Genomic DNA, 15,285 nt, shown 5'->3' with positions numbered 1-15,285 from the left:
AGAAGAAGGCAGTCTTATTATGGTGGGTTCTAGTCACCAGCATGTTATCAGTGTAAATAATACTTACTAATGATGGAGAGCTGTTCATACTGTGTGCATAATAAAAAGAAACTCCCAGAATTCAGTTGGTCACTCTTGCACTCTTGACATTAAGTATTATTCAAAGTCTCTTAGATAAATCCAGAAATATGGAAAAGTTGAGTTCTTTTGTCACTTTGAATATTTTTTTATTACAGGAGAGGTAAACACCCTGTTCAGTTGTTCTTGTAGTTTGCTTTAGGATTTTAATTCATCTGAACTACACTGGAAGCTGATTTAAATCCATAAATAAAATAAAGTAATGTTAGATAAAATAAATTCACTTAAATGATTGAACAAAAAATGCAATTCTGAATAAAGCTTGAAATGTCTCATTATTAAAATAGAATAAAACTACAACGAGCTTTATAGCTGCTTTCCAAAGTTTTTTATTCTGCTCTTTGGAACAGACAGTCTTGCACATATACTCGAAGCATGCAAGACACATGCACCTGAGTAAGACCATGAAGTGTAATTGAAATGGTGCATTTAACAAAACACACATTGGTGTACTACTACGCAGTAGCTCAGTGTGTGTGTGTGTTTACGGCAGGTAAAGGAGCGCTACTCCAAGGCCTTGGAGGAGCTGAACCGCTGTAACCCCCGCTACATGGAGGACATGGAGCAGGTGTTCGACTTAACCCAGGAGGCCGAGCGCAAGAGGCTGTGTTTCTTTAAAGATGTCCTGCTCGACATCCATACACACCTTGACCTATCCTCCAAAAACAGGTAAGGAAAAATCCACATGCTTGTATTTAGATATCCAAAATTACGTGGATCACGAATCAAGCGATCCATGACTCACTGCGAAGGCATGCAGGGCTGCGAAGGCACGGATGTCGGTCCGAACATGTGCGTATGTACACAGGGGTTAATGGAAAACTCTTGCTGTTGTCCATTAACTGTTGACCTCATATTTTATTTAAGCAAGCAACTTTACCAATAATGGTTACCATGGCAAAGTCCCGCCAACTCTGTCCAAATATTGAGCAAATTAAGTGAGCAGTTTCTCACTGTGTGAACGTATTTTTTAAACTCTGAGAGACTTCCTCTGGTATCCATGTATTTATTCCAGAGCACCGATATATATGTGTATATAAAACATTACTTAAGAAAGATTTGAGGAGTCGGAATGATCAAATAAAAAGCCTGAACACGTGTTTCTTTAGTCCCACAGTGAGCATGTTTCCTGCAGCTACAATAAATATGAAATTGTATAATATTATATAACTCACAGCCTTTACAGTATGCTTTTGTTTAAGCCTTTAGTGTTATGTCAGTTAGAGGCTGCAGACCACGTTGGGTGATGAGTTAATTTATAAAGGACCAATGGGAATACTTTTTTACCCACCTCCCCCATGTGACACTAGTCAGTAAGGCTTTAAACATGGGGGGATAATATTCAACTACTGGTGCAAAATGTGTGTTCACTAGATGGTTCGTCCTGGCACATATTACAGAGAGTGGAAAGAAAATCCCCCCAAAAAACCATGTTCCATCTCTGTAATAAGTTTGAGATCCTTTAAAAAAAAATAATTAAAAAACACTTTGAGAGTGTGTCGGGGGGGAAAAAGCTGCCCTCTTACCAGCTGTTCCTTTGGAAGGTTGGATGTAGATGAAGAGATGTTGTTGTTGTTGTTGTTGGGTTTTTTTTTCTTCATGTTATATCTGAGCGTATACAAACCAGCTCAGTGCTGATGAAGCTGATTAGAAAGTATGCAGCGTGCATTCATCTTATCTCAAATCCCACCTTTAAATGACGGCTCTAGGGTTCTCGATGCCCAGCCCTGTGAGTAAACAGGACCTATCAGGAACCTGCTACTGTAAATTCAAAATGCACTGTGTCGATTTTAATTCTCTCCACGTTCAACCAGCAAGTACAGTCTGTTGTTTTCTTTGACAACTGCTTCCTGCTTCAATAAGTAATCTTTTATGACTTTAGAAGATCCCCAACTTGGAAACCTGTCTTTTCCTGATGAAGCAGGGTTAATGACAAGCGTCCCTAAGCATGCGTTACAGGGTGCAAAGTCAGATGAAAGATGGTCTGCAGATTGATGACAGAGTGTCAATCAATGTGATTATTCACTCCCTTTCTGTCCATTAGCTTCAAAGCCTTGTACCAGGACCTGGGCCAGACCATTCGTGCAGCCAACGAAACTGAAGACCTCAGATGGTGGAGGAACACCCACGGACCGGGCATGAGCATGAACTGGCCCCAGTTTGAGGTGTGAAAACACAAACTCTGTTCACCCTGACGCGCATGAATTATTTTGTTTTGCTTTGTTTTTTTCTGTGCAGTCATCTACATCTGTGTGTGCGTTATCCGTGCTGTGGGAACGTAAATCTGTTGAAACGGTCACATTCAATAGGACTTGACCTCAGTTTGGTTAAATACTCATTATGTAAATATTGTAAATCATTAACTTTGAGTTTGAGGACTCCATTTAAAGTTGAGGAAATTATTCTTTTAGGGGTTGTTAAAGGACATTGTAGTGATTTGCATTGAATTCCCGAGGAGATGGAAACATGACTCTGTGTGTTTTAGGGGACGGACTGAATATTAAGCAGGGTTTCAGTGAAAGCCTCATTTTGTGACTGAAAGCTCTGAGTGGGGTTAGGAATGTCGAACACACACACACACACAAACACACACAGATTAGTTGCTAGTGGAATGGAACTTGCACCTCAGTGCTGCAGACAGGACCAATAAATACAAATATTTACATATGGAAAAACACAAACAACAGTGCAAATGATTGTTGTGCAGGAATTCAGATTAGAGTCTCAGGATTCTGTAGTCTGCTTAGCATATGTGACAAAATTGTTGTTGTTGTTTTGTTTTGTTTTGTTTTTTTAATGAAACTACCGTTTCATGTAAATTCTTTTTCAAAAAACAAGAATAACCTAAAGGAAACTTTCTGAGTTTTTGTTTCATTTGCACAGCCAGGGTTACATGTCCAAAATTTTCTCCATGGTCCTGGGGTTTTGGCGTGAATTAAAGAAACTACATACACTATGTTTTCCCAGGCATATTGTTTTTCCCTTGGGATACTGTAATATTCTGCATACGTCCATAATAGTTACATTGTAAGAAAGGTAGATTAGCGTATTCTACAATACCCTAATTATAGAATATGATTCTTATCATACAAAGGAGAACCATCGTTTGGAGTATTTTAGTGGAAATGAAACAGTTACTCATTATTCCTTTCTTTTAAAAATAGAGTATACACCAATAAGACATAAAAGTGTGTGGGTCTTTTTTTTTTTTTCTGCCAAAGTAGCCCTGAAGGCAAGCAGTGGTATCTGCACCAAGATGTTAGTAACAGATCCTGTTGTCCTGTAAGTTTTGAGGTTAGCCTCCATGGATCGTATAGTTTTGTCCAGCACATCCCACAGATCACCAATGGGACTGAGATCCGGGGAATTTGGAGGCCACGTAAACACCTTAAACTCATTGTTGTGCTTCTCAAACCATTCCTGAACCATTTTTGCTTCGTGGCAGTATCCTGCTGAAAGAAGCCATCGGGGAATATTGTTTCCATAAAAGGCTGTAGATGCTCTGCAGCAATGCTTAGGTAGGTGGTACATGTGAAAGTAACATCCTTATGGATGGCAGGACCCAAGGTTTCCCAGCAGAACATTGTCCAAAGCATCACACTGCCTCTGCCAGCTTGCCTTCTTCACATACTGAATCCTGGTGCCAGGTGTTTCTCAGAACGAACATTAACTTTTGTGTCTTGGATTAGACCACATGGGCCGACCTTCGCTCCCCACAAGTCCGGTCATACATCCATCCACCACTGTTTCTTTCTTGGACCACTTTTGATGGATACTAACCCCTGCAGACTGAGAACACACCATAAGAGCTGCAGTTTTGGAGACACTGACCCAGTCATCTAGCCATCACAATTTAGTCCTTCTCAAACTCACTCAAATCCTTGTCCATTTTTCTTCTAACACTCAACTTTGAGGAAAAAATATTCACTTGTTCCCTAAAGTATCCCACCCACTAACAGGTGCCATGGTAAAGAGATAACCACTGTGATTCACTTCACCTGTCTTTGCTTGTAATGTTTTGTCTGATCGGTGTAAATTGTTTTTTCTTTCTTTGAAAACTGACAGCTGTTACCAGTTTTAGCAGTATTGTTAGAAGTGTAATTATTTTTAGGTATGCATTGCAAATTTAGGAGTGTAGGGCAACTGCACTTGAAGTCGGTGGTCTGTATGATGAAGTGCTCGCCAAGTTTGGTTTCAAGAAGTCTTTTTATCTCACTGTTTAAAACACAAAAGAGAGAAACAGTGACTTCTTACATGTCTCCAGAATGTTACATATTGCGTACTTCCCCACCCTCTTTGCTGTCTGCTCCTGAGTCACAGTCAGGGTCAGTCATTGTGAATGTTGTACTGTCCTATTTTCTCTCTGTGCGTGGTTCGGCAGAGCCTCTTCTTACATTATCTGGATTCTTGCCTCTCATCCTCCACCTTTATTTCTGGCAGCCGCACACTGCCCTGCTATGTTTACTGTTCCAGACCTGGAGCTTTGAATTTCAAATTATAGAAAAGACTCTACATGTAACATGCGAACAACACAGTTACTTAAAGTCTGACAGAAGATTTTTGGATGATCTCAAATCCATTTGTTTGATCAAACATACTTTAGATTTTCTCTGAAGTATGTTTTTTGTTTTGGTTAATACAAACTGAAGTATCTTTACTGCTTTAGTAGAGACGTTCGAGTGGTAGCACACAGCTGAAGATGGTTTAGTCTGAGAGCTGCCAGAGCTGGTAATTGTAAAGTACATCGGCTGTGCTGCTTGACATCTGCTGGACGTCTGTCTGTCCTGGTGGAGGGACCTCTCCACTTCCCTTATATAGATTTGTTTTTCTCAGTTCCTGGGTTTTGCACACATGCACATTTTCAGCGTTATCAATGAGTCTGATCTTTGGATTCTGTATTTTAAGATTATTAGGTTAACATTATTGCAGTGATGACAAAGTAAACACTTTTTTTTTTTTTACCTTCCTCACTTATTCTTTGCAAAAAGTAAGCAAGTGGAAGATCCTGGCAGGGATAAGTGTCTTTTCTGTCCTCTGAGGAATCTCCTGGCATTCCCACAGTGCCGCTGACATGCAAACAGAGAGCCTTTGTCCCAACACACACACACGTCTGAACTTGCGAGGACTTTCAGTTAACTACATTCATTCATAACTCCAAGCACGATTCCCCCACTGCGTAAAGATCAGGCGAGGAGGAGCTGTACGATGGCCTCACTTGATGGGAAACTTATACACAGCACTTGTCAAGAAGTCTAATTATATCTGTGGTATCTCACTGAACACACACCTGTTGATCAAGGTTCCTCTGAAGACAGCAAATACTAACAAGTCTATCCCCAGCTGCCTACGCCTGCAAGCAGCACCCTGCTATTACATGATGGTGCGTTAGGTCTGGGTGTGATCTAAAGATTGACAGGGCTTCATGTTGAAACTTATGAATTGTTTTTTTTTTTTTTTTGTTTTTAAGAGTGCACTTTGTTCAGATTTGGTTTCACATTTAAAACTCTCAGGTGTTTTGTGTTGTGATTATATTTTCATATAGCTTTGTGTCTCTATTTAGTTTTCATTGTTCTTGCTCATTTATATTCGACTGTAAAACTATAATATATAATTGTCTGTATTTTAAAACTTGGGTGATAAGTGTTAAGGACATGACATCAACACTCTTCATATGGCTAATGAGGCACTTCTGGACTTCAAAGACAATCATTTTTTAAAATCTCTTAGGTCCATTAAAAATCAGAGTCTCTGATACGGCATCTTTAATATGAATATTTGTCAGTTTCAGCAGCTCTCTGATTCCCTTTGAGTTTAGCACTGTGGGTTTGACAAAAGAAGAGATCTGAAGATAACACCTTATGTTCTTTAGCAGTTTTTGAATTGAAACGGTCAACAATGTGCAACAATGACAAGTAGTACCATGTAATGTCAAAAATTAGCTGCATCTTGGGTAACGTTATCAGTGACACAAAGCACCGGTGCTGTTGTCATATCTTTCCACGGATTTTTAGCTGTTATTTGACGCGCTTCTTACAGAATCTGAGGAGAAACACATTTTGGTGCTGATCTCGTCTACGTCTTTGGTTTGACTTTGCAAAACCAAACCATTTGCATATCCGTGCATCCACAACACTGTAGTGCAGCACATCGTCTTTCATTTAAATCATCATCCTTTATTTAACTGAATGCAACAGCAGCATACTTTGTTGACTCCCGTGGATGCATCAACAGAGTGTTCATTAAACTTGTGTCACTTATGTCGACATAAACTGATAAAGAAACAAAGACAAAGACCTGAGTCAGTGTAAGCTTAAGTAAATGACTGTGTGTCTGTGTGCAGGAGTGGTCTCCAGAGGCAAGTCGCTCCATCAGCAAGAAGATGCACAGTGGAAACTCTGAGGAGAACGTGGTGACCCTCACCAACATCGTCTCCTCTGCTGGAGGCAATGTCCCACCGAGTCCCATTACCCTGGACACCAGCAGGTAGGAGGACACTGTGGACATGATGTTGGAGTTTATGATAACATAAACTCCAACATCTGTGCTCTGTTGAGAAGCTATCTGTTGAGATAATTGCGCTTGACTCACAAAGCAGTATACGTAATCTTTTAACCTCCTATAGTCGAAATGTCTACTCGCAGACCATAAAGCTGAACCTGGTGGCGAGGTGAATCCATGAAATGGGAGTGAAATATTCCATGTGAAAAAAAGGCCAAGTACAGCATGCACTTAGCAGTTGCTGACTAACCAATAAATTATTATTGGTATGATCTCTGACGGAATCAATACTCCCTTTTTTTTCTTTTTTTTAACTTTGCAACAAATAAACCCCAGAGATGACAGGAAACAATTTGGCTTTATGAAAACTATCCATGATACAGGAGACTTGGTTAAAAATCAAATCTGCAGGTTCTGATGGCCAAATACGATAATAGCAGCGGTAATATTTCTAAAATATGATTTTTGGAATGTGCTTTATATGTTGTGCTTTCAATTTTTTTTCCCCAATATCTCCAAATCTCAACCACAGTTGCTTCAAGGTGCTTTATATTGTAAGTTAAAGACCCTTCAATAACATAGAAAAAAAACCAACAATCAGATGACCCCCGATGAGCAAGCACTTGGCAACAGTAGGAAGGAAAAACTCCCTTTGTAACAGTATGAAACCTCTGGCAAAACCAGGGACCAGTTAAGTAGTTCTTGGTTTTCATTTTTCTACTAAATAGCTGCAGATACTAGGGCTGGGCTGTATCATACCGTTCACGGTAATACCGGTGTAATTTTGGGCAACAATAGGAAAATGAAATATCGCGATAGAATATGGGTAAAACACGCATGCGCAGTGCCTTTGTTTACATACGCACATGGCGGCGACGCAGAATGAGAAGAGCGAAAGCGGATCGTTGAATGAAACGGATGAACCAGAACTGGTTTGTAAAAATGCTGCAACTTCAGTGGTGTGGAACTGGTTTGGCTTTCGTCCGTCAGATACACAACAAAGCACTATTTTTGGTAGAGCATGCTAGCGGGCCGTCGTTATTACCGTGTTTTTTGGAAAATATGGCACACTTAAAATCAATCCTTTGATTTTTCTGAAAGTCGACAGTGCCCCTTATAATCCTGTGCCTTATGTATGAATTCTGGTTGTGTTTACTGACCTCAAAACGATTTTATGTGGTACACGGCGCTCGAAAATCTTTCAAATGTTTTAGTACGACTTTGCTAAGCTACGAAGCCGCACCACTTGATGGATTGTCGGAGCATTACGGCTATCGTAGGCAGGAGCCTCGCGGAGTGATAGTACTGTGCTTCAACATAATATTACCGTATTGTGTGTGTATAACCTCTTTTTAAGTTTTGTGGATATTCTACATGGTTATGCTGAGGATATGTTGGCCAATTTCCACTGGAAATGCCTTTTGGTTAAACTGTCAGCAAGGAATTTGCACATTTGGTGTGTGTGTGTGTCAGAGACGGAGGTAGAAGACAGCATGTGGTTTACTTTCCTTGTTACCTCGTAGTCACCCTGAGGAGTTAACACCCTGTACATAGATGACACTCTTAATTAGTAGCTAGAACATTGTGTGTGTGTGTGTGCGTGTGCGTATATACACGTGTATTGCTCATGTTGCGAGGACATAAATGTGTTTTTTTTAATACAGTCACATAGTGGGGACACGCAACCCGACCTCACCCACCGTTTGGGGACAGGTCAACATGTAAAGCAATACATTTAGGAGTGAATGCTTGGCATTGGAAATTCATTTAAGTTGGTGTGATGTCTCAAAGGTGGAAACATGACGGTGTGAATGTCACAGGACAGCCATGTTTCCTTAAAAGAATTGCAAACCTGCTCATCTTTATGTACTCCATAATGGGTTTGTTTGTTTGTTTGTTTTTTGAAAAAGAAAAAGCGAGAAAGAGAGAAAAGAAAAATCAATATCAGTGCTACAAATCTAGTTGGACTACAGTACCACATATATGTATATGTGGTCATATAATAATTTTGTTGTTTGTTTTTTTTTGTTTTTTTTTTAAAGTGGTGTCTTAAGACAAGCATAAAGAGATTTTTTTTAATTAACAGGGAAGGCTCCTAACCACTATGCTTTGAGCTCTGTTCTTTCCAGTGTAGCTGTTATTGCTGCTGTCATTTGAAGGGATGTAGTACAGGCAACAAAGACGGAAGTAAGAGTCACAATTTTTTATTTATTTTTAGCCATCCTTCCCACTTTCTAATAATAACACTGGTGTAATGTCCATTTGGTAAGCTGAGACATCACTGGACTAGATAGTTGGGTATTCTACAAGTCTATATGTGTGTGTGGGCATGTGTGTTTCTATAACATGCATACATGTTACATCTGTATGTGGTGCTTTCCAAGCTCAGACTTCTGTGAGCCTGACATTTCCATGCGCTACTCTTGCCTGTATATCTGTGATGATAAAAGCGGTGTTTCCCAGGAGATGCCGTGCAGCTGAAACACCTCAATTCAGTCATGAGATGTAAGCCAGGAAAATGGGGAAACTCAAAATGGGAAAATTTGCCTATTACCAACTTATGTCTGTGGAAATGTTCATGTTATTTTTGGCAAATGGAAAAGTTCAAACTTGACTTTTTACGCCTCTATCCCTCTTCTCTCACAGGGTGAAAGATTATTCATCAGACTGGTCAGATGATGAAAGTCCAAAGAAGGTGGCGGTAAATGGTGTCGGGGAGGAGGAAGAAGAGCAGGTAGAGGGAGTGCGAGTCAAAGCACTCTATGATTACATGGGCCAGGAAGCCGATGAGCTCAGCTTTAAAGCAGGTATTAACCCCTACTAATGCTTTTTAGTTGGAAGGCATCACAGAGAAGAGTGCTGGTATTTACATTTTTTATTTAATTAAAAGTTTAGTTTTTCTGCCTGTGATGCCTCATCTTAAGAACTACATACATACTCGTGTCAAACATGTTGTTCCAGACAACATGTTTGACACTGATCCTCAAATGCAGTAAGAGTGTAATGCAGAGTGGTGCATAAACACACACACATTACATCTTACTTTTTTTGAACTGATAAAACTAATGCATGAACGACTCCGTCTAAGTTTCCACAGAAAGAAGTATACATGCATAGGAAAGTTTACTTCTCTGAGCATAAGAGGGTAGATTTGTGCTACTCTCTTCCATGTTTCTGTGGCTTCAGTTGGATCGTCATTACAAAAGTTGTATGTACAAAGCTTGCTGAAAGCACTCACATATCTCTGGATACTGGAAATGAAAACATTCAGGCTTTTGTTTGTTTGGGTTTTTTTAAATTAGACTTAATGACCCCCACAGGAATGCTTTTATTTTGTAGAACAATTAACTTTTCCAGCTTTCACATGAAAATAAAACGCTCAGCTTTTTGCCTACATGCATCTAAATATTAACAGTGCATTACTGTAGCTTTTCAGTGACTAATCTGATTGTAATTGTAAGGTCTGGTAAGCTGAGTAAAGCCAAATGCCCAAAAAAGAAACGACTAATGTAAATGAAGAGGAAATAAAATAATGAATATCAAAATATTGAGTTGATAGTTAATGGATGTGTGCTTCTGTTTGTTTGATTTGTTTTAAGTTAATTGATTTGAAAGGAATACTTCAGGGTCAGTCACGCAGTGACGCAGGAAGTGGTCGAAAAATATCACCAGACCAGTTGGCAAGTAAAAGGTGCTTGTTGTTGCTAGATGAAACTAGCTGTAAAAAGGCATACAGTGCTACAGCAAAAATCTCCTTGTCATTTCTTTGGCCGGTAGCAGGTTGCTGCTGTCATTAGTCATTTGTATGGGAGACGCCAACCACTCTTCCCAGCAGCTATGAAACTGAAGAGTGTGCTGCTAACTGGGAATGGAGAACATTCACCTTCAAAGTAAAAGTTCTGCCTTTTCAAACATGTAGTTTCAGCAGTAAAGCCCAACTTTTACTTTGAAGGGAAATGTGTTCTGCCAACCTGCCTACTCGTTGGCAAATACATTTTTCCTTAGTGACCAGAAGTTGTTGGAGGGGTTGCAACTGCTCTCTAGGTCAATTTGACTGAGGCTACCTGTGTGTACCGTGTATCCTCAGGGGTTGAACATTAATTATTTTAAATTTAAAGCAACTCCACAGAAAATGTTTGGGAGAAAGCCTCACAGCGGGGGTGTAACAAATCTTGCTGCGTCCCTCCTCCTCTTTACACTCCTCGCAGTCAAGAGGAAAGAAGCTGCTGTATACCAGACAAATGGTACTCCGTTTAGTATAGAGGATAAATAATGGACATAATCAAAAGAAAGAAGGGGACGGACAAAAAGACCCCCAAAATTAATATGTAGGTATATAATATATCTCCAAAATCTGAACATGAATTCACTGGAAAATTCCTAAACTTAAAAGAAAATCGTGTACTGCAAGTTGACATTGAATAAGAAACATAAGAAATTTACAAATCTGTAAAGCACATCTGCAAATATTTGGAGGACAAACACAAAAAGTTTCTTTTCTTTCTTTTTTTCTTCTTCTTTTTTTTTGTGGTCTTTTCCAGTGGCAAAAAACCCCCACATTCTGCTGCAGGTGCAGAAATGAGAAAAATTGAGATGAAGCTTAACGTGTTGTTAAACATAACAGAGGTTTAAAGCTGCTGTGGTGTATAGTAACTCTCACCAAGCTTATGGGACTTGATGGGACCACTGAGCTTAACCCAGCTCAGCTCAGCTGTGTAGGGAGGTTTTTATTTCCATGAAAGATTCGTCCCCGACTTTTGGGGGAGTCAGAGCCAGCCTGTTTGTATCGCACAAGCGAACTTCCAAGAGCTTTTTACTGAACATATTACAACATAAAGTGAAAAAATACACAAAACCTTTAAATTCCATTAGAAGGCACAATTACAGAAAATTGATGTGCTGGGGAAAGATCCTGCGTTACTGCACTTCTGTAAGTCCTGTACTGTAGATCAGAATCTCAAGTACAGCTGTGGAGAGCCATAAGGGTCTTCACAGCTGTGGAAACAGGAGATTTTACCTTCCTGTTTTTAACTTGTTTTAAACAGGAGGCCAAAGTCCTGCGTTTTGCTTGTATTTTGCAGGCGTATCCAGTCAGTATCCAATTATTCATTTAAATGAACGTGACTAAAGCCAAACTGACTCTCATCCTTCCAGGGGAGGAGCTACTGAAGCTGGGAGAAGAGGACGAGCAGGGTTGGTGTAAAGGACAGCTGAGCAATGGCCAGATTGGCCTCTACCCCGCCAACTACGTGCACGTCATTGCGTCCTGATGGCCCCCCCTCTATGGCCACCCAATAGCAACGCTGCAATCAAGATACCAGGACTAATTAAAAGGTGTTAGTGCTGAACAGTAGACCCACCTTTTTTGAAAACAGCCTGGGTTGTTTTGTTTTTTTTGTTGCTGACTGTAAAAAAAAAAAAAAAGAAAAAAAAAAGAAAAAGAAAAATGTAAGCATGTTTTTGTAAATTCAACCAGTGCAAATGTTTCCTTATTCGTGATGGACTGTTCAATCAACAAGACGTCAGCGGCACAGTCGATTGGTAGAAGCTTTAGCTTCAGGCAGAGAAGCATCCAGAGGCCTGCCAAACAAACTGTAAACATGCATGTTTGTTCTGTCATATCTTTGTTTTCTAAAGCGATGTTTTATTGGACAACACACGTTTATTCCAAAAAGAATAAGACTGGGTGGAGATGAGATGAGCAGCAGCCATTACAGGTGGCTCACTCACAAGATTTCAGTGTAGGTTTTGAGTTTTCTTGGATCCAGCATCCAGGGGCCATCACCAGGAACTCCACAACTTTCTCTGCTCAGCTGTGGTGACTGCTGCTGTTTCAAATGATAAAACCCAGTTAAACACTGACTGTGCCTTAGTCGATAAGGTCTGAAATATAGAGCGCCACCCTACTGTCTGACTGAATTGCACCCTGGATATGTGCAGCACCGCGCTACTCTCTGATCGAGTAATAACAGCCTGCAAATGCACGACGCTGCCCGGCTTTCTGAGTGAGAGATTACAGATGTCTGCTGTATAATGGGCTCATGGCGTCCTTCTAAACACGGAAAAAACCTTTAAAACTTCGGGTACATTACAGTAAATTTAATTATGCAGGCAGCACTTGATTGGCTTTCATTTAGCTTGATATTTGTGGGCTTTGGTTACTTTTTAGACACTTTTTTTTATGTGACAGCTGTTTTTTTTTTTTTTTTTTGGTTTTTTGTTTGTTTTTTTCATATTAAGTCACGCCCCCCCCCCCATGATTGATCATTAGACAGATCAAAGCAGTAACGTCGACTGTTACCTCTGGGTCTTTTTAATCTATACATGTTTTTTTGTTGCTAGTCTGATTTGCTATGCTGGGATCACAATGCAAAATCATCTCAGACATCTAAAAACAAAAAAAGTAATAAGTTAATATTTTTTTTTTATTATGTCAGGTTTGGGGGTTTTTCATGTTTAAATTTGTGTCTTACATACAAGGAAGTCTCTTCTTTCCCTGTTAATCTTATCCCTGCTACAGCTAACCCACATAGATGCTAAAATGGAAGATATTAGATCTACTACATTGGTCTGTGGATTCTTTCTTTTTCTTTCCATAATTGTAACATATACATATACAGTACTTACAGGGAGAAGCAACAATAAAAAGCTTTCTACAGCTGAATGTTTCACAGAACATCTTTTGTGCTCATCAAAAGGGTAAATGCTCATATTATAGCTTAAAGCTCCCAAATATCAGAACTCCAGTATCTCAGAGTATTGCATTTCCATTTTGAGTATCTTATTATCACCGGCACAAGGAGGGTAAGCCACAGAAGGTCATTGCTGAGAAGGCTGGCTGTTTGGAGTGCTGTGTCAAATCATGTTAATGGGAAACTGAGTGGAAGGGAACAATGTAGGAAAAGAAAACTGGGATAAAACGCCAGTTTTGGGGAGATTTCCCATTTTCACAAGTTGGTTCTTCAGCAGCACATACTGCTGAACCTCTTGTTGCTTTGGCTGGAAACATGCAAATACAATTCAGAACAGGGAAGCATCAGCTTGTCTTCATACATCTTATACAATGAAACTAGAACACAAACTGCTGTCCCTGTTGTCATGACAACACTAAGCTTTGCATGTAAAATCCTGCAAACCGGTCTGCGTGTATGACTTTAAAAAAATACTCTTTTGATCTGAAACTTCTGCTTTACCCTTTACGGCCACTGGAGCATTATGTGGTTCCCTCCATGGATGATGTTTTCATTATTTAATGCAGTCACCTGGAGCCCCAGACAAACCTTCCAGAGCAGAGTTATCAGGAATAATCACCAGTAATTAGGCAAAAAAAAATCTAATTCTACGCTTTATGAAATACACTTTATTCACCAGTCTCTAAACATCAAAGCAACCTTAAAATTACAGGCATTCAAAATCTACAGGAAAAAGAATTCCACAAAGGCACAGACAGTAGTCAGCAACAGCCTTGTTAAAGGTTATATTAATAAAGGCTAAAGCTAATCTTTGCTACAATATAATCTTCTGGCATTGAAAAGTTAGTGAACACTTGATCACATCAACCAGAAACAAATGCATGAGCAGAAACAGTCCTTGCCACACAAGCTGGAGTGTCGCCCTTACGACAGGCCTCGCTTCTTGGCAGTCAGAATGCGATGCCCTCCTCTCATTCAGTGAAGCTGCAGCAGGACAGTGCCAGATAAGTGCACATAAACACATCAAAGATCCAAAACCTGGACGTAAATGTGGAAAATTAAAAAAAAAAAATCCTGTGTAACCCATTTTCATTTCTAACCTGTCAAAAATGCCACGATAAAAGAAGTGTTCAAATTAAATTCAAAGTATATTTAGGAGTACTGTAATGATGTCTTTTTTTCTGTGGCTCACTTGAAGATGAAACATAAGTAGGATGCTGTAGAGTAGAGGTGGGGGAACTCCAGCTTCAAGGCCCGGTGTCCTGCAGGTTTTAGATGTGTCCTTGATCCAACGCAGCTAATTTAAACGGCTAAATTATCTCTTCAACATGTCTTGCAGTTCTCCAGAGACCTGGTAATGAACTAATCATTCGATTCAGGTGTGTTGACCCACAGTGATATCTAAAACCCGTAGGACACCGGCCCTTGAGGCCTGGAGTTTCTAACCCCTGCTGTACAGCATCCTGCAATGACTCATGACTGTTGTTGAGCTGGCTGTCAAATACACTCGGTGCTCACTTACTTAGCTACACCTGTTCAGCTGTTTAACACAAATATGTAATCAGTCAACCACATGTGACATGGCTGTGGGAGTGGGTTAACACTGAGGTGGGGTGGTTAGCGCCATCGCTTTACGGCAAATAGGTCCTGGGCTCCATTTAAGTACTACACTTATGTGTAGGTTAGTAATTTTACTTTGGTTGTCTGTGCGAATGATTGACTTCCTTCCTGAAACAGATTGGCAAACTTGACAGGCTGTATCCCCATTACAGTTGGGATAGGTTTTTAGCCGAGCTGGAAGCAGAAGAGAGTGGGCACTTGGACCAACATCTCTAAAGATGTTTCCAGAGCCTTGTTCAATCAATGCCACAATTAATTAAGGCTGAAGGCAAAAGGGGTTCCAACTTGGTACTCAAATGTACTATCCTCACGAATACAGCAGGGACCTATTTTTATT

The 15,285-nt window shown here is 40.0% G+C and overlaps 1 protein-coding gene across 3 annotated transcripts in view; it reads left to right on the top strand.

Moving 5' to 3' along the window:
- Positions 1 to 13,300, top strand: part of pacsin3 (protein kinase C and casein kinase substrate in neurons 3) — a 36,131-nt gene extending 22,831 nt beyond the window's left edge. For all 3 annotated transcript variants that reach the window (XM_084910219.1, XM_084910055.1, XM_084910143.1), the window contains 5 exons: positions 632 to 807; positions 2,183 to 2,303; positions 6,479 to 6,621; positions 9,283 to 9,443; positions 11,791 to 13,300. In XM_084910219.1, the coding sequence (XP_084766345.1) occupies positions 632 to 807; positions 2,183 to 2,303; positions 6,479 to 6,621; positions 9,283 to 9,443; positions 11,791 to 11,906 (717 nt within the window). In that variant the 3' untranslated portion in view covers positions 11,907 to 13,300. The remainder of the gene's footprint in view (positions 1 to 631; positions 808 to 2,182; positions 2,304 to 6,478; positions 6,622 to 9,282; positions 9,444 to 11,790) is intronic.
- Positions 13,301 to 15,285: the final 1,985 nt, after the last annotated feature.

The sequence above is a fragment of the Perissodus microlepis genome, chromosome 1 (assembly GCF_051167445.1).
Source record: "Perissodus microlepis isolate ML-2025 ecotype Zambia chromosome 1, ASM5116744v1, whole genome shotgun sequence".
In the NCBI taxonomy this organism is placed as follows: domain Eukaryota; kingdom Metazoa; phylum Chordata; class Actinopteri; order Cichliformes; family Cichlidae; genus Perissodus; species Perissodus microlepis.
The sequence above is the reverse complement of the archived record's forward strand: the minus strand, read 5'-3'. Positions and strand labels throughout refer to the sequence as shown.